The sequence below is a fragment of the Saccostrea cucullata genome, unplaced genomic scaffold (assembly GCF_032062105.1).
Source record: "Saccostrea cucullata isolate Sc308-1 unplaced genomic scaffold, CSIRO_AGI_Scuc_v1 ctg2241, whole genome shotgun sequence".
NCBI classification, from domain to species: Eukaryota; Metazoa; Mollusca; class Bivalvia; order Ostreida; family Ostreidae; genus Saccostrea; species Saccostrea cuccullata.
This window is the reverse complement of record NW_026922747.1, coordinates 87,501-107,577: the sequence shown is the minus strand read 5'-3', so window position 1 is coordinate 107,577 and position 20,077 is coordinate 87,501. Positions and strand designations below refer to the sequence as shown.

The 20,077-nt window shown below is 33.1% G+C and overlaps 2 protein-coding genes across 2 annotated transcripts in view; one reads left to right on the top strand and one right to left on the bottom strand.

Moving 5' to 3' along the window:
• The first annotated feature begins 2,055 nt into the window (after nt 1–2,055).
• LOC134262329 (uncharacterized) lies at nt 2,056–4,334 on the top strand. The gene is made up of 2 exons (XM_062744708.1): nt 2,056–2,109; nt 2,673–4,334. Exon 2 carries the CDS (start codon nt 2,878–2,880, stop codon nt 4,063–4,065), a length of 1,188 nt encoding a protein of 395 aa, XP_062600692.1. The 5' UTR covers nt 2,056–2,109; nt 2,673–2,877; the 3' UTR covers nt 4,066–4,334.
• A 5,681-nt stretch (nt 4,335–10,015) lies between these two features.
• The window catches only part of LOC134262342 (actin-histidine N-methyltransferase-like), a 21,330-nt gene continuing 11,268 nt past the window's right edge, over nt 10,016–20,077 (bottom strand). The window contains exons 4-16 of the mRNA XM_062744720.1: nt 18,478–18,623; nt 17,552–17,624; nt 16,263–16,373; nt 15,913–15,993; nt 15,715–15,779; nt 15,539–15,597; nt 14,977–15,091; nt 13,030–13,104; nt 12,064–12,163; nt 11,905–11,971; nt 11,486–11,571; nt 11,034–11,194; nt 10,016–10,830 (exon numbers count right to left, since the gene is read on the bottom strand). Of these exons, the coding sequence (XP_062600704.1) occupies nt 10,669–10,830; nt 11,034–11,194; nt 11,486–11,571; nt 11,905–11,971; nt 12,064–12,163; nt 13,030–13,104; nt 14,977–15,091; nt 15,539–15,597; nt 15,715–15,779; nt 15,913–15,993; nt 16,263–16,373; nt 17,552–17,624; nt 18,478–18,623 (1,301 nt within the window). The 3' untranslated portion in view covers nt 10,016–10,668. The remainder of the gene's footprint in view (nt 10,831–11,033; nt 11,195–11,485; nt 11,572–11,904; nt 11,972–12,063; nt 12,164–13,029; nt 13,105–14,976; nt 15,092–15,538; nt 15,598–15,714; nt 15,780–15,912; nt 15,994–16,262; nt 16,374–17,551; nt 17,625–18,477; nt 18,624–20,077) is intronic.

The window sequence follows — 20,077 nt, the reverse complement described above, 5'->3', positions numbered from 1 at the left end:
TTTGTATGTAACTAATCACTGATATGCGTACCTTTATTGAATACTTTTTTTTTTACAAAAAAAGAAACGTGCTTTGAAAGATATTGATCTTTTATTTGGGTAGGGGTATCATGTTTACATCCAATTCCAATTGAATGTTGACTCCGCCCCACTTTTTGAAGCCCTTAAAATAGGTACAATTTTCTTCTTTGGCTGGTCACTGTATTTTATTGAAATCTACCTATATGCATATGTGAAAGGAGAAAATTGTACCTAACTGCGCTCACATGCTATTTTTTTAAAATTGTAAAATCTAGATAGCCTTTCCCATTATGAACAGATCGACGAAACTGAATTTTCTGACGTAAGAATAAATTCATATGCTAATCGAGGCATTGACAATACTTTCTAAATGACCAATCAACTAAATGAGATGCGTTACGAGTGAGTACCAGAACAATTTTAAGGAAATTTCATGCTTGGAAAAAGGGCTTATTTTACCTAACTTTTGATAAATATTTTTTAAGCATTTGAGTCACAGTTTAGACACAGATCTATATATGTACGATTTCCGAGATCACAATGACAAACAATTTATTCATAAATATCATAGTTTGAAGTTTTGTAAAGTGTTTAAAGTGTTTGGTGGGTAATTCGCTACCCGTAGCTCTACACGTATTTCCAAGTATCAGTGAATACAGGTATAATGTGCATTTCTTGGCCCACGACCGTAAACGCTGATGATACACGCGTATTATTAAGTATAAACAACCTTGACTGACATTAAATGTTTGAAATGTAGAAGAGAATGAAAGGTAAATTGACCTAAACCATGTGAGTATGATAAAATGAAAACATGTAGTAAAGCAGCATTTTTTGTCGTTCTGCCATCGGATTGGACAATTGTATTCGGCAAGGGACTATGTGCGAAATAATAACATTGCCATATAAGGTAAACTCCTCGGAAAAACATATCCTCTACTGTACTAGGACCCGCCCATTCTCCTTCATAAAAGAACATATTGTCCCAAACCAGATCGAATTTTGCCGTTATAAGTTTTTAAAAATCGTAGATAATGCAATATTCCTTATAACTAATATAGGTCGGAAAAATTGAAACTATTCAAAAGGCATCGTATTTATTCTGTAACGTTACAATTCAATCATGTTTGAACGCTATCAATATCGTTGTAGATTAAATATACTTCGTCGTGGAAAAACGGGCCCCTGATAGCAGTTATGTCACCTCATCCTTTACAGCTTCCATGTCATTTTTTTCAAAGTACCTATTGTTTGCTTCTCGGAAAATACAAATTATATACATATGCCAATTCAACTTAAGGTTCCATGCATCTTTTTTTCCAGCCTCAATTTCCAAAATAGGTAATCAAAGAATAGGAATCTCACTTCAATAAATCTATTATAAAGTCAGAAATCTCAGAAGTCAGATCATTTTTAAGTACCATAATTAACATTGCTTGCCATTTGATAATTTTTATCTTAAATTTAGGGAAAGTTGGAGCGTCAATTTTGAATTGAGACAGGATCCTTTTACCAAACCTCCATTTAAGAAATATTAGGTTCTGGTTCTGGTTCTGTTTTTAACACGTGCACAAGCCAGTAGAAAAGGCTTTAAACGATAGTGATTTTGAAACATATTACATGTATGTATTATTTGTCCTTCCTATGTAAGTAAATTCACCTTCACTCAGTTGAAAATTTGTAGACTTCAAATTGCCAGTTTATTTAAAAAGTAAAAGATTGATACAAACTTTAAGACCATAGTATGTTTTTCATAAAATTGAATAATAATTTTCAGTTTTGATGTAAACAAAATAATTATCTGCCACTAATGGGACTGCTGATAAAATTATTTATTGTAAAAACATGGTCGTTCTAAAATGTGCACTAGGTATCTTATAAACATGGTAAGTATAATGTGCTTGACAAGTAGTTAACAACAAAGAAATATTGTATGGTTTTAATTTCCTGATGAGCAGCACTCGAATACTGATACTTGAGTGACATACTTTCTAACAAATGAGTTGTGTTTTTGTTCTTCCTATTACCAAGTAACAGAGAGAGCTGGGTCGTCAACAAGAAATCCACCATTACTGTGACAAAAAGCAAGTAATAGTTTTTTTCAATATTCATCCAATAATGTTTTTACTAAATTAGATTAAATTAAATTCAGTATACATGTACATGGTAAAAGCAGTTGCAAAAAGTGATTCCCGGTACAAATAACTGTGGTAAGACAGCAAAGACTTATGAGATAATTAAATTTTTAAAAATCAAGCATAATGATAAAAGCTGTGAAATTATACAGCTATTGAAAGTTTAAATCTCTTAAAGTTTTCTTCAAATCATCCTGTAATGGTACGTGTAATACCATTTCTATCACACTGCATGCTAGCTTTAATTGACTAGAACTTTTAGAATACCTGTCAGTAAATATAAATACAGCAAATTTCTCAACTGGCTTTATATGTTTAAAACTCTACAATTCTGTTTTGAAGTCACATATGACTTAGTTGATAGCAATGATATACCTTTAAAGTACTGCACAAAGCCTTTCTAAAGATATTGATAATCAATAATATCTCATATTTTTATTTGGAAACACTCAAACTACTAAACTTAAATTGAAGCAATTTATGAGAAAATCAAGAGAATTTTTATCTTTATTTCAGAACTTTCAAATATGGACACCCGTACCAGTGCCCAGGATGTGATGCGATGTCACCTGTGTGTGACCGCTGTGGTACAAATGCACTGTGATACGTGTCTAGTCAACCTGTGTAAGGCCTGTGTGGGAGAACACATCTCAACAGATGATTCCAAGGATCACAAAGTCGTCAATTTTCAGTCAAGGAAATCTACTCCCCTCCACCCTGGATGCTCAACCATGACAAAGAACGATGCACAATGTACTGTGATCAATGTGATATTCCTGTTTGTGACACTTGTATTGCATCGCATCAACATCTGGGTCATAAATTCATTAAGATTTTACAGGTCCTTGATGAAAAGAAAGAAAACATTATCTTGAAAAGAAATGAATTAAAACAAACAATTTATCCAATCTACCAGGACATTGTCTCTGATGTACAAAACAGAATGAGTCAGTTAGAAAAGGAATATGGAGATCTCTCAACAGCCATAACAGAACATGGAGAGGACTGTCACAGAAAAATTGACAAACTTGTCCAGAAACTTAAAGCTCAAGTTGATGAGATGAAAAACACGCAGTTACAAACTCTACAGAAACATCTGGATGAAGTAGACAAGACAATGTCTTGCATCGAGGATGAAATCAATAAAATAGACATTTCCTTAAACTCTAATGAAATTTCTGAAGTATTTGGTATTAGCATCGGAACTGATGAATACAGAAAGATTCCACCTAAAATCATGGTCTCATTACCTACATTTAGTTTGAAGAAACTCCGTGCTGAACAACTGTCCATGCTATTTGGAACATTGTCATCTGCTACATCTACTTTTATAGACTGCTACAGCATGAAGACAATGCAGAAATCATCAGAGGCTGGATCCTCTCCTCCAGTTAAACATCTGCTTGATGAACCAGAGACTGTCACCACCATAGACACTGGGTATGACAGATACCTTATCACTGTTGCCTGCCTGAGTGGTGAAGAAATCTGGACAAGAAGAAATGACAGCACCATGAAACTCTTCAGCATCAATCAGGGATCACTACTCAAGTCAATCAGAACCAAGCCTGGGGACTGGCCATGGGACATAGCAGTGACAAAAAGTGGAGATTTAGTTTATACTGATTACAGTGATAGAACTGTGAACATTGTGAAGAATGAAAGGATAGAGGAAGTGATCAGACTACAGAACTGGAAACCTAAAGGTGTCTGCAGTACCTCCTCTGGTGACCTTCTGGTTATTATTGTCAGTGCAGATAATGAAAAACGAACAAAAGTTGTCCGTTACTCTGGCTCCACAGAGAAACAAACCATTCAGTTTGATGATAAAGGTAAACGTCTCTATTCCTCTGGTCATTATGACAGATACATTACTGAGAACAAGAACCCCGAATATCTGTGTGTCTGATCGTGGAGCTAGAGCAGTAGTGGTGGTCAATAAGGCCGGGAAATTGAGATTCATGTACACTGGACATACTTCTGCTCCAAGGAACAAATCATTCTGTCCAGAAGGAATCACCACCGACAGTCAGAGCCACATCCTTGCAGCTGATGATAACAATAACTGTGTCCACATCATAGACCAGGATGGACAGTTCCTCCGTTACATCGACTGTGGACTGAGTTATCCCTGGGGACTGTGTATAGATACAAATGACAATCTGTTTGTTGCTGAATGGAGAAACAGTCAAGTGAAAAAAAATAAAATATCTGTTTTGAAAAACATCTTTGTAAACAAATCAATGATGTAATCATCATGTTGAAATATATATATGTATACTTATTTTCTCTACATAAAATGAAGTTGAATAATTAAAATACAACAATTACTTGATAAAGAGCAACTAAGAGTAAAGTTTTAGAATTGCGTGTGCAGAAAAAATGACAAGATTGAAAATAAACAAGTTTACATAACAGAAATATCTACAACCGAATTCACTTCTCATGAACTTTGATTAGGGAAGTAAACTGTCAGTTTAATACATGTAGTACAAACACTTCTTATACTTTTCAGCGTGTTCATGAATACATTCTGCATGTGTCAGCTAAGTTTGGTATACATCTTTTCTCTAACTATTATATAATCTATGTTAGATATATTCAGTTCATTGTAAGTGCATACTTTTTAAAATGTTAAATATAGGCTATTTACAGGCAGTACCTGTGATCTAATCCAATTAAATTTTTCTGATTAAATATTGTTTACACTACTTACCTCATTGGACTCTGCATATTACAATGCTGTGTAACTCGACATAATATTCATATTCTTTAGGACCATCAGGCATAACCATACAGACTGTAAATCAAAATATCAGATATTACAATACAAATAAATACAATAGGGATTGACTATATATATTTTTTATTCATCCAGAAATGAATCTGAAATTTATGAAAGCCAAAAGTGAGCTGATGCTCTCCTGTAGGGCATTAATTAATAAAGTCTTGTGAAATATGACGTACCAGTAATTGTTTAAATGAAAAGTCTTTTAATCATCTGTCAAATAAAACTTTGTATAATTGAAAACTGATTTGCCTTGCAAAGGAGCAGAGGAGCAGTACAATCGTCATTATAAAAGGTTTTCTGTATAGGGCAACTGTAAACTGTAAATCATCTGAACAAATGAAGTAAAGCTAGTAGCAAAATCATATCCACACTAGGATTTTCAGAACTGAAAACAGGGATTTTGATACTTACCCCAGAAATAATTTTTCATTCCTTGTAAAACTTATAGATTTAATTTATTACAATAAAATATGTCTTTGTTGAGTGTTTTGATTTCAAATTGTATGTATTTCAATGAATATTGATTATTTTCATTTTCCCAATTGATAAAAATGGGTAGACATACAATTTAATGATTTTGGTGTTCAAAGATAATTGCGCTTGTGTAATGGGATTTTGTCTCACCTTTGTACATTGACTTAAATCTGAACATTACACGTAAAAGATTTGTCCGCCATATTTGGTTGGTCTCTCGCTTTATCTGAGGACCCCTATATAAAGTTGCTGACATAGTCACTGTTCAGTGTAATTGATCGTCAATCGTGTAGACGGCGGTATGCTATATAATACTCGGTAGTGACAAAAAGAGGCCCAGGGGCCACATCGCTCACCTGACTAACTGGCTATGTATAAGCAAAAATAAGTATTGAAAAGTTTAAATATACTAATAAAAGTGGGTTTACGGATGGAAGGGGTATTTGAACAAAGTTAAGTCTATACTTCCTGCGGATGCTTTTAAATTAACATGTTACATAATGGCTTTGCTGTTTTTAAGATGATTTTTTTTTATTGATATTGCCTTTATATTCCTTACTTATAGGAATTTTGCGTAATCAATTAATAATCAATTACAGAGTTTTGTTCCGTAATCGATTACTTTAGACAATGTAACCGATTAATAATCGTCTATTACTTTCAATTTTCTCCCCCCCCCCCCCCCCCCCCCCCAAATATCAGAGCTATATTACGCAGTTTGGATTTTAACCTCCATATTTAATAACTTTTGATTGTTGCAAAAATTATCTAATATTTTACTGTGATTTACAAGAATTTGAACATTCTGCATGCTGGCAGTACGCATATACACGATCCGTGCTTAAATTATTTCGAAAAAAAAAATTAGAGCTCTTAGCAATGATCATGTAGACTCAATGTACCTTTAAGTATAAGTAATAACACAATTTCTTGTGTTGAAATAATTGTTTTGAGAGCTATCAATTGTTCTATAAGATTGTTTGTATACAGTAGAGTTACTGATTATATAATACTATATCATATGAAGTTCACAGTTCACACCTCATTATCTGCAATCAGGGATATCCCAGCTAATTAGCCAAGATAATCGTATTTCACATACATGTATGTATTCCTTGTGACAAGACCTTTCTCTGGGTACCACCAAATTTGACCTTTTAACCTTGACCTTGGAGTTTGACCAACTTTTACACAAAAATTCAAAATTTTTACTGATGAAAAAACTTTAACCTTGGTACTAACTTTTGAACGGTAAGAGCTAGAGCTTTCATACTTCACATATGTAATCCTTGCAAGAGGATGCTTCATTGAATATCAAGAGCTTTGACCTTGGAATTTGACCTACTTTAAAAAACAATCCTTGACCAGATCTTTTAAACAGTTAAGCTAGTGCTTTCATACTTTATTTTTTTAATAATTGTGACAAGACCTTTCATTTGATTTCAAGACTTTTGACTTTGACCTTGGAGTTTGACTTACTTTTAATTTTTTTAATCTTGGCCATAACTTTTGAACGGTCAGGGCTAGAGTTTCCATACTTCACATATGTATTTTTTGTTGCAAGAAAATTTATTGGATACCAATAACCTTGACTTTTTGACCTTGACCTTAGAGATTTCTGAACTTATGAAAAAAACACATTAACCCTGGCAATAATTTTTCAACGGTTAGGGCTAGGATTTCCATACTTAACATATGTATTCTTTGTAGCAAGTCCTTTTATTGTATACTCAAAACCATGACCTTTTGACCTTGACATGAGATTTCCGAACTCATGAAAAAACATTAACTTTGGAAAAAACTTATAGAGAGTAAGGGCTAGGGCTTTCATACTTCACGTATAAAATCTTGTGACAAGACCTTTCATTCAATACCAATAACCTTGACCTTCTGACCTTGATCTTGGAGTTTAACCTACTTTTAAAATCTTTTTAACCTTGATCATAACTTTTTATTCCTATGTTAAACTTTGATCCCCCACTGTGCCGCTACCCACAGGGGTCACCATTTGAACAAACTTGAATCTACACTATCTGAGGATGCTTTCATTTATTTATGACCAATCCTGACTTTGCTGTTTTTGCAAAGATTTTTCCTATGTATTTTTAAGTTAAACTTGATACCCAATTGTGGCCCCACCCTACCCAATAGGGTCATGATCTGAACAAACTTGAATCTATACTTCCAAGGGATGCTTTCATATACTAGTAACTATTGCCAATAATGGCTTTGCTGTCCTTGCAAAGAAGATTTTTAAAGACTTTTCCTATGTATTCATATGTTAAACTTTAATACCCCCTGTGGCCCCATCAAGGGGTCATGATTAGAACAAATGTGAATCTACACTACCTGAGGATGCTTCCACATGACTCATCCTTCTTGACCCAGTGGTTCTTGAGAAGATTTTTAAGATATGCCATTATAATTTTTCACTAATTCAAAATTATCTCCCTTTGAAAGAGGACGTGACCCTTCATTTGAATAAACTTGAACCCCCTTCACCTAAGGATACTTTGTGCCAAATGTGGTTGAAATTGGCCCCATGATTCTTGAGAAGAAGTCGAAAATGTGAAAAGTTAATGATGACTATGATAAGGATATGGAAATAACGGACGACGCCGGCAATGACCGACGACAAACAAATTTTGATCAGAAAAGCTCACTTGAGCCTTAGGCTCAGGTGCGCTGAAAAGCTCTACTAGACGAATCTTATCTATAAGTAAGGCTATCTCACATCATATTTTAGTGTGCATCCCATGATCAATATCCATGCAAGTTTCTTAGAGTTACTGACAATGGAAAGGGACCTGCTCTAAAAACTTTGACGCATGGAACAAAGGTAGTGCGTCTCTACAGCCTGGGAGTAATGGGCTTATCTTTACATCACAGGTTCGAATACCAGTAAGAAACAGGAAAACCAGTCCTTCCGATGAAACTATAAACTTCGTCAAACTAAAAATTACAATTTAATTTAAACTATGGTATATATACTCAATTGCTCTTTTTCTATTCAGTATTTCATGAAAATGATTTTTAAAAATGTGTAATTACAGTATAATAAATAGAAATCATACTCATTTATTAAGTAAAGATATTTTCAAATAATGTGCAATGCTTACAGTGTATATAGTAAAAATATTTCATTTTTCAATTTTAGAATTACCAGGATTTTTTTTACTAATAAACATAGCATAATCTGGGGTTGATACATTCAAAATCCCATCTATGTTAAACATTTTTGGTATCCTTATTTAGATGTCGTTTTGTGAGATGTTGGGACATAACACACCGAGAGTTGGAAGTCAGAATGGGGATAAGTGATACAAACTTTGTATCTGCATTACAGTTCTTTGAGGTATGCTTTTTAATTTCAATGCAGGGATAAGACTTTTTCAATTGTGAAGCAATTTGGTAATTTTTCGAGTTTTTCAAATTTATGAGACCTCCATGCCTTTTGATGCTTTTTAATCTGTTTTATTTTAAACAATATCAAGCTTTTTGTGTACATTTTAAAAAATGAATTCACCACAGGGAATATTTTAACAATGTCATCATCAACAAATTTTGACATATTCCAACAATTATTCATTACTATGTACAGTGGTATGTCTGAGACACAACATTAAGATTCTTAAAAGACTGAAATAATTTATTGATCATTAACATTTTTTATCTGATATAAAAATGAATGTAATAAAACAGGTAATGTGAATGGGTAAGAGTTACTTCCTCTTAAATGCATTCCTCTACATTTCAAAAACTTAACACATAAAAACATGACATATTATACTGAATACTTGCCCATCATTATAAGAAAATATTAGGGATGTCAACGAGTACCCGGTTAACCGGGTACTCGATCGAACGTCCGAGTATCGAATACTAAAATCGGTACTCGGTTACTCGGATGTATATTTTTGAATATTTTTAATCTTATTTATTAATGCATTAAACAATCTATTTAAAAACTTAAAATGCTCATTTCACTTGTACATACAGTAATTAGGGTTTACTACGACTCTATATGACCGTTATCGCCTGTGGCAGTGTTTATACAGTAATTATCGTGACCAAGTACCTGGGGTACCTGGCTTTTCTCACCTTCGACTGCCTTCTTCCCTTATTTTTTGTTTGGCTTTAATTATTTGTTTTCACTGAACATCGTTTAAGATCCATTATGTTTAATAAATTAGATAATTTAAAAATTTGTCAATTCTCCGAGAAGCCGTAAATTCTCGGGGAAAGAGCATATGATATTACACGTGCGATTGTTAATAAGGTTGTGTTTGATTACATGCCAATAAAACTGGTTGAAGGCAAAGGCTTAAAAAAAAACTGATGTCTATCGTTGCATCAAACTACAAAATACCGTCCCGTAATACAGTACTATATAAATCTCGGATCGAACAAGTGTACTAAAATCGTCAATCCGCTCTGTTAGGAGAACTTGATCAAGTATAAGTTGATACTGTTCGTAGCTCTGACGACTGTAATCCGAGATTCCTCTGTTTTTAACCCCTGCTTTTATATTGTGACTTGTGCAGGGGAGAGAGTCTCTCCCCTGCACAAGTCACAATATAAAAGCAGGGGTTAGAGTCAGAGGAATCTCGGATTATGACGACTGATACCTGGTCGTCAAACGCGACAAAGAGTTACATTACAATTACGGAGCAGATTATTTTTTTTAAACAAAAACAACTTGAACAACTTATGATTTTATTTCTTGTGTTTATCTGATAAATAAATTGAATTTAAAAAATTGTTATATTAAACTTCGTCAGGCACGAAGTGCTCATCATTATTACAACAGAAATACATTTACAGATAAGCCTCCTATCAGTGCATCTGGTTTTATTTCTTCAAGAGTTTACAATGTTTTACAGTCTTCAATTTACTTGTTCGTATTTATTTACACTTTTACCGAGTACCCGGGTACTCGATTGGAAAAACGTCTGAGTAACCGAGTATTGAAAATTGACCGATTTGACATCCCTAGAAAATATCAAAGTCAAAAAGGAACTGTTAACATGATTTAAGAAATTAATCACTGACAAAAAATTGACAAAGAGCTTGTCTGACTCTTGTGATATTTGTCATGCTTGAAAATAAAATGGCTCAGAAAAATATTCCTTGAAAAAAGTAAATAAAGTATCAAATTTTTAACAAATACAATTAATCATTTATTAAATGATCCTAAAAGTTTAAATCACACAGATTCTTTCCATGTTTAATGCTGTATTATATGATCTATGCTGCTGCTGTGTCAGAGTTTTCTCCCTTTAGAGATTTTTTCCGGTCTCCAGCATACGCTTGTGCTGCCTTTAATATTCTTTTCTCACACAATCGTAATTGTACAGCGAGTCTCTCATGAATATTCATTTCTTTTTTCTGTAGTAGCTCCTCATCCTCCTAAAAATAGAAACAAAATAAAATCCAAATTTCTTTTTACTTTTTTAATCTTTACACAATATACAACTTTTCTCTTTTCCAATTATTGATAACAAACTTGTATACAACATAAAATATACTTTATCAGAAATATGTGTTAGTGCTTTTTAGATATAGTCTGTAAATCTCTTTTGAAGTGAATATAAAAAGAAGATAAAGCCCACCTCTGACGACGTATCATACGCCCGTAGTAAGAGGGTTGTCCGAGTCTCGAGGAACGCCCACACTTTCTCCTCATTCTCAGCCGACACGGGGACGTCTATATCTCCTATCTTCTCTGCATCTTCTTCTGTCAGCTCCTTAGAATTTAATTCCTTCAGGTTTTCTATTGAAGGAAAAAACATATATCTTTATGTATGTCAATTCCTTGAGAATGTTGGAAAAAATATCACAACTGCTAATTTGGAAAAAAAAAATTCTGAGACAAACACAATAGGAGACAGAGCTGTAGAAGCTAAATAATGTTTGATCTCAACATGAAATTCTTTTTATGGTTAAACATTTGATGAGTAACTACATATTCAAAGGCAGAGGTTATCTCAGCCAATATAACAGGATAACTATAACCAGGAGTTGTCTAACCTAGTTAAGAAGAATTTGATATAAATTAGCTTACCCTCAGACATACAGAAAACTCGGAGAAAGGCCATAAGCTGGGGATCCACGGGAATCAATCCAAAGTGTATGTAAAAATTCCTCAACCTGAAAAAGAAAAGAGGGTTGAATGCAGAGAAACCTAACTTCTCAATTGTTGTAACTAGTCAGCAGGGAATGCTTATTCCTCCATGGCACCTGATCCACCTCTGATGTTTTGAAGGTCCATGTTTGATCTGCTCTGAATTTGTAAAGTCCAATGGACTTGAGCTTGAATACTCTTTATAACATCTCTGTATTTCATTTTATGGCACTACCTATTATTTCAGGTACAAATTTGGAAGAGGTATCAAAAAAATCCTAATCTGCTGTGTACTTTTATTTAACACAATATTATGTACTGAATTAGAAAGGTTTTAATATCATTAATACTGTACTTACACAGCTAATCCTAGTTTTTTCAGTAACTCATTTTTCTGTTCATAAAGTGGATCTCCTTTACTTATGCCTAAAAAGGAACAATTTGTTAAAATTGAAAAAAATCTAAAAGAAAGATGATGACAACCAACTTTTCAAATTATTCTGATTCTAATGACCTACCTAACCTAACAGCTACTCTATCCAACTCATTCTCTGGATAAACAAATCCATTGTGGATTAAAAGTTCTGCATTGGATCTGGCTCCATAAAAGATAAATACCTGTATCAAATAAAGATAATAAAAGATTAAAAGAAGTAACTTTGTAAAAAAAATCAAAGGCCTGAAGGGCCTGCAAGTTGACTTGCTCGTGTTAATTTAGCTTTTTCATACATCTCGACACCATACCTTATATTAAGTTTATTTTGCATCTTAAGCTATTGAATATTATAAGTCTCCATGTGTATATTGCTTTTCCTTTATATACACAGGTTGGCACTGATGGGCTTCCGTACATATATTACTGTGAAAAGTAGCACTACAAACCTGGATTCTATAATGAATTTAAGCACACTAGCTGCAGTGGTCAGTGTATGGAGTAATTAGTTTAAAGATTCCCACAGCAAATCTGGATTCTAAAAATAGATTTTTCAAGCACACCAGCTGCAGCTAATGAGAGCAGCAGGTGTTTGTCTTAGGGAGTATTCTAGTAGGTCAATTATAAATATTTAACTTCAGATGGGAAGATTAGATCCGCCTCACATGCTTGAACATATATTCATACGCAGTAATTGTACATTGTACAGATATTTAATTAAAAATTTCTTTAAAAGCATGAAGACATAAATAATGTAACAGTATGATATTTTATATAGTTTTTACATCCTAAGTTTATACAATCACTCAAGCAAAAGCAATTTTTGATAGAACTATAATATTTGGCGTATGGATCACCTTGATGAATGTGTGAGAAATTTTACAGCTCTGAAACGGCTGTGTTAACAGGGAGTAGCTCACTACGCGAGCCAACTCAAAAAGGATCCTGGTAACAAAAGTAGAATATGTGTTTAACATTTCTTTTGTAGAATAAGTAACTACATGTATTAATTGGTAAAAGAAAACATTAGGAATCCATTTTTATGACCAACCTGTTCCTTGGCCTTAAAATTCCTCAAAGCAAAACACTCGCTACAGTCCTTGTCTAGGTTGTAGTCTGTAGTGATCTGGAAGTAGATTGATGACTATGTGTATAACATCTGTAAATTCAACATATCCACAATTCATTTATATACTGTATGTGCCATGAATGTTAGGAATCCATATAGGATCTTTAAAGATCTTAAAAATACAGATGTCAGGATATTTAAATAAAAATACAAATAATTGACAACAAGTGTTACGTGGCTATGTGATTAGTTAACGGAAGTTTGCAATTTACTGCAGATTCCTTATTTTTTTGTGAGCATTCGCATTTTATGAAATTATCAAAGGATTTGCTAAAACATTAAACATTTCTAAAAAAAAAATTATCTTTTTACACTAGAGTATAGCTGCAGATCTATAGCGTTATGGTTTTATATATTGGTCTTTGACCATAACGCTACAGATCCCATGATGCAAAAAGGTGCAATTTACAGCACAATATTTTTTGCGCACTTTTGGAGAGAATTTCTCCTCTTTCCAGCATCAGTTAAAGGTACTTAGACACAGATTTGATGTTAATATTTTCTCTATAATATTACGACTTATATATTTTAATAGCATTTCACATAAAAATGATTTAAAAATCTTATTTCATTTAAAAGTTATTAAAACTTTAAATTTTTTGGCGGGTTTGATTGACACATCCTTGTACTTTCACAAACTTTAACTTTATTCTTAATCCTTAGGAAAAGTGGCAATCCTGGTGTGTATAAATGAAAAATATTAATACTATAATCCAGAAAATTCAGAGTAGACATGTTCTAAAGCAAAACAAACACACAATATATTGTCAGTCTGTGCAGTTGTGGTGAACAGACTTTGGTAATTGAACGCACCCGGTGAATTGTAAACACCAAACAATAACATGTTTACAAAAATTTGTGTACATAAACACGAGTGTGATTGATTCGCAAAACTCTGTACACAATGGAATGAAGATACTTGTGAAGGAGTTCTGCTTTCTAACATTTCTACTCTGAATAAAATTATTCTTCTGGATTTAAGTTTTAATATTTCTGAATAATACACAACAAGATTGCCACTTTTCCTAAGGATTAAGAATAAAGTTAAAATTTGTGAAAGTACAAGGATGTGTCAATCAAACCTGCCAAAAAATTTAAAGTTTTAATATCTTTTTAATGAATTAAGATTCTTAATTAATTTTTGTGTGAAATGCTATTAAAAATATAATTAGTGATATTATACAGAAAAAAATTAACTTCAAATCTGTGTCCAAGTACCTTTAAATAACTACCTTTCACTACCTAATTCTAGGCATATTATTTAACTCATCTGTATATTTTATCCATCTCCCCAAAAGTGCGCAAAAAATATTGTGCCGTAAGGCAAAAAAAAATTAATGGATAGTTTCTCAGGCCAAAAAATTCAAAATTCAATGCGGCAGGCAGGCTTTTTTTTTTTTAAGCAGGTTTGACATTTTTTAAGCCATTTGTTCAATAAAATGATATCTACTAATTCTTAATTTTTGTTTTCTGAAATTAGTTAAAATATGTATTTAACTTTAAATAATGTTATTCCAAACATTTATTAAAAAGTTAATTCATAAAATACTGTAAATTTAGAAGAAATGTATTGTATTTCTAATAAAAACGTCTATCTTTGCATTTATGAAAAGGGGATTAACTCGATTTTCTTTTTCACTTGGAAAAATTGAAAATTAAGTTATTTCCCTTTTCAATATGTCAATAAAATTTATCAATGCGGCCGTTTTTGAACTGATACGGCGGTGCCTGAGAAACTATTTATTAATTTTTTTTGGGCCTAAATTCCAAGTTTTTTGCATAAAGGGATCTGTAGCGTTATGGTCAAAGACTAACATATAAAACCATAACACTCCATATCTGCAGCTAAGTAGAACAGAGATCACTCACCGTGCCGTTACAGTGATTGCACATGTCCCACATTGGAATGAGAGCGAAAGTGATTTTACCGCCATCTGGTGTTGGGATTTGGTTCTGTCTAGTCATCACGGTAGAAACTGCCCATCTATAAGTGAAATAAAATGAAGGATTACCGATATCTCTTGCAATTTTGATCTGTCATGGTCAGAGCTGCACATTTTAAACATTCTTTTATTCTGATAAGTTATAACTTATAATAATTTTCTACCTTTGTTGAACAAATACAAATTTTCATACTATTTCTCTTTACATTAACACCTTGTCTTTGTAAAAAAAAATGTTCCATATACATGTACAAAAGAACTTATTTGGAAAATCATGGTAAACTGTGGAAACGCTGCACTATGTGGGTGGGTATAATTTTTAAAAAAATTTTCTTAGGATACAGTTTACTTACATATTTCAATGGATAATGAAGTGATACCCTTTATTATCACATCTCAACTAATTACAAAACATTTAAATCTATAGCAATCTGGCTGAATTTGTGAACATAATATGTTACGGGTGTAGATCTGGTATAAAATCATACCTGTAGTCATCAAATGTAAAACAGTCTTTAATTGGAAGCTTGTCTGCATTTTGACTGGTCTGTAAATAAACAGAGAATTCTTACAATTAAGTGGCACAAAATATTTATATTGTACAGATATGAGAACAAATTTTGTTATTATTTCTAAACACTGACAAGCACCCATTATAGCTGACCTGAAATACTCGGTAGAAGCAGGCATACTGACGGGCTATGTTGCGGAACTGTTTTATACAGTCACCTAAAAAACAAATATTCTACTTTAATCTATTGTAATACCTTATACAAGACATGTAATACAGCTTTCATTGATTATTGCATTAATAACTTCAATCAGTCCAGTGACCCCCTAACTACAAGATGACCACACTCACTCTGTGCAGGGGAGCCCTTCAGGTGAAGTAAATCCTCCGGCAGGAAGTAAAGAGGTGTTGTGTACTCATTGGGAAGAACATCTAGGTCAGAGGTAAAGGATATCTAAATTTTCTCATTTGATATCATTGAACTTGATCACAATAGTCTGCATATCTATAAAATGCTTGATATTTTTTCTATTCTTCCTGCAGTTTGATGATACAAAGTTTTAAAGCATTTTCATCTTGGATTGTTTGACTTCTACATAATTTTGTCACTGTCAACAAATACATATCAACTTAATGCTTTATGATCCTTGGACTCTTATCTTGATTCAATAAAGTCCATTGATGGTAAGTTTAAAGGATACTGATGTAGGGTTTCCAGAAGGAGTCCGCCCGTCTCCTCTCACAAAGGACATGGAGGGCCAGCACAACACTAGGCATGGCTTGCAGGATCTTATCTTCCTCAATTAAAGGACCTACAACAAGTAATAAACATAACACTAGGCATGTATTGTAGGATCTTATCTTCCTCAATTAAAGGACCTACAACAGTTAATAAACACAACACTAGGCATGTCTTGTAGCATCTTATCTTCCTCAATTAAAGGACCTACATCATATAATAAACACAACACTAGGCATGGCTTGCAGGATCTTATCTTCCTCAATTAAAGGACCTACAACAAGTAATAAACACAACACTAGGCATGTATTGTAGGATCTTATCTTCCTCAATTAAAGGACCTACAACAGTTAATAAACACAACACTAGGCATGTCTTGTAGCATCTTATCTTCCTCAATTAAAGGACCTACAACAGTTAATTAACACAACACTAGGCAGGGCTTGTAGGATCTTATCTTCCTCAATTAAAGGACCTACAACAGTTAATTAACACAACACTAGAAATAGCTTGTAGGATCTTATCTTCCTTATCTTATCTTAACAGTTAATAAACACAACACGGCATGGCTTGTAGGATCTTATCTTCCTCAATTAAAGGACCTAAAATAGTTAATAAACACAACACTAGGCATGTCTTGTAGCATCTTATCTTCCTCAATTAAAGGACATAAAACAGTTAATAAACACAACACTAGGCATGGCTTGTAGGATCTTATCTTCCTCAATTAAAGGACCTACCACAGTTAATTAACACAACACTAGGAATAGCTTGTAGGATCTTATCTTCCTCAATTAAAGGACCTACAACAGTTAATAAACACAACACGGCATGGCTTGTAGGATCTTATCTTCCTCAATTAAAGGACCTAAAATAGTTAATAAACACAACACTAGGCATGTCTTGTAGCATCTTATCTTCCTCAATTAAAGGACATAAAACAGTTAATAAACACAACACTAGGCATGGCTTGTAGGATCTTATCTTCCTCAATTAAAGGACCTACCACAGTTTATTAACACAACACTAGGAATAGCTTGTAGGATCTTATCTTCCTCAATCAAAGGACCTATAACAGTTAATAAACACAACACGGCATGGCTTGTAGGATCTTATCTTCCTCAATTAAAGGACATAAAACAGTTAATAAATACAACACTAGGCATGGCAGACTAGTAAGATTTTATCTTCATCTATTAAATGACCAACAACAAAACCAATATTTTTTCTCTTAAACCTCGAAAACTTTACCTAGCAGAGATTCTTTGGCTGTTCCTGTGGTCATCATAACCTTTCTGGGAATTGTCAGGAAAGGGTCAGACTCCTACAATAAAATAAATACTAACTGAATCAATACAATTTTTTTATATTTATACAAAATTTTATTCACAAATAAAATGAATAGGATTGGGCAGCAGGCAAAGCCTATTTTAGCCCTCTCCATACAATCAATCCTATGTGAAGGTACAGAAATAAAGATTGAATTCTATCTCCAGATGAAGTATCTTTTGATTTACAATCAATCCTATGTGATGGTACAGAAATAAAGATTGAATTCTATCTCCAGATCATGTATCCTTTGATTTCCTTATCAGGTCAGATAATTCATTGCCTGAAATCACGCAAATAGATCATGAGAAATGTTAGAAGTGTTTCCAAACTGATGTGGGGAGAACTAGAAAGAAATGCTAAAGAGAGGTTTCCACAATTTATGAAATATCATCGTCGGAAACCCAAGGCTGATTAAGGTTCATTCCTCTCTCCATCACCTCAGGATGGAGAGAGGAACGAAGCGTAATCAGCCGTGGGTTTCCGAAGATGATGAAATATTAACTATTCAACTAAGCCCTATCATAGGTCCTGGGCCCAGAGGTCACCAATATCACCAGCTGTGTAGTGGGATAACTGGTTGGTGTGATCACATTAACAATTTGTCTGCTAAATCAGTGTAGATGCGTATAAAATTGCTGTCAATGTAGGGCATATTCTTATAGACATATATTTGCCTGACACAATGAGGTCGAATTTGATACAGGAACATCTTAAAAATTCTTCAGTCCTACAAACAATACCAGTATTCTACTCTTGTCTACTGAATACTGATTTCTATTTCACATAAAAAGTAAGTTTTGCAATACTTATTCATTAATGAAATACTGTTAATAACATTCACTTACATTGAGGTCTTTAGTGGCCTGTAGTCCATAACCACAGTCAGGGAAACTTGTGATTTCCACAGAACTGGTGTCTACATTGTGTTTCTTCAGCCACTCCAGGAATTCTGGGATAGCTTTCTCTCTGTCTAATGGTGGACAACTCAGACCTTCAACATAAAGGACCAACCATAAAGAAATGCCATACCTTTAAAAAATTGTTCCTATACAAAAATGTCTAACATTTTGAATATTTTTGAGTCAGAAGAAAGTCATGAAAATCATGGACATTTCTAGCTCCTGAATAAAAGTTGTTTTATAGAACATTCAGCTTTACACAGTTGGCACTGACATGTAGATCTAATTAAAATTGACAATTAATTTTAAAAATTCCAAGTCTTAAGAATGTTTGATACAACTTGAACTTGTAAGAGAGCTAGATTGAGTAACATGCTATATTTTATAAAATTGACTTGACTTAACTGTAATACTGATTTTTTTAATGTGTATTTCAGTGATAGCTAGGTTATTCTTGACATACTTTCTAACAACTGAGTCACTGGTCTTTTGTTCTTTCAATTCTGAATCATTAATAATTAAAATCTTTTAAAGTCTTTTAAATTCTTTTACAAACGAAACAGAATACTGGTGACTGTGTAATTGCACACATTGTTATGATTTTTAAAGAAATCCTTTACAAATTTAGACCAGGAAGAATATTAAACACCTGGCTGCACCTAACAGGTAGCTAACACAGGTATGTCTGTCACGTGATCCGCATACACAGAGACAGCCGGGTCGTCAACAAGAAATCCACCATCATCGTGACTTAAAACAGGTAATTGTTTTTTGATCCAATAATGTCTTCTATTATTTTAAGTAGGGATGTCAACGAATATTCGAGTACTCGACTATCGTTCGATCATACCGACTATCGACTAAAATTTCTTTAGTCGGTTATTCGTTAAAAATGTGTTTCATCAAAGTAATATTGAATTCAAGGCATAAACTTATATTTGCCCATTTCATTTACTTACAGATCAGTATTTTCATATGTAAAAATTAAGGGTACGGTATAACTATTCAAAGGAAATTATTTGTACGTCGATGTATTTTCAGCAAACATATCTTCAAAATACATGTAAATTGGGGTCAGTTATGAGAGTAATTAAACCGTGTTTTCTTTTTCTGATATTAATTTCATGCAATCATTGATTGTTTGCACAAAATTTCATAATTAAAATTTATCCCAAGCTATCTATCTCTTTGTTTTTATAAGAGACACACTTTAATTGTTTACCTGTCAAAGGTCATTGACGGACACGTAGAAATTGGCTTCAATTATGGGGTACATGTACTACCATTATGTAAAGAAAGGACAAATCAAGCTTTTGATATCCTGCATTTAGATAAAATGTGCAGCTAATATATTAATTTTGAAATTAAATACATTGGATACATATTGATGTACAGTTTTCATTGTACTACGTACATGTTTACAATTCAGAAATTCGTGGTATAATGGTGATAGCGTAGGTTAACTATTGTAAACGAGTAGACAAACAGTGAAGATGATATGAACAAATAATTATAATTAAACGAATATTTGACTATCGTTCGACTA

Excerpts from the sequence above, each read along its gene's own strand:
- LOC134262329 (XM_062744708.1), top strand. The coding sequence starts at position 2,878 with ATGCTCAACCATGACAAAGAACGATGCACAATGTACTGTGATCAATGT.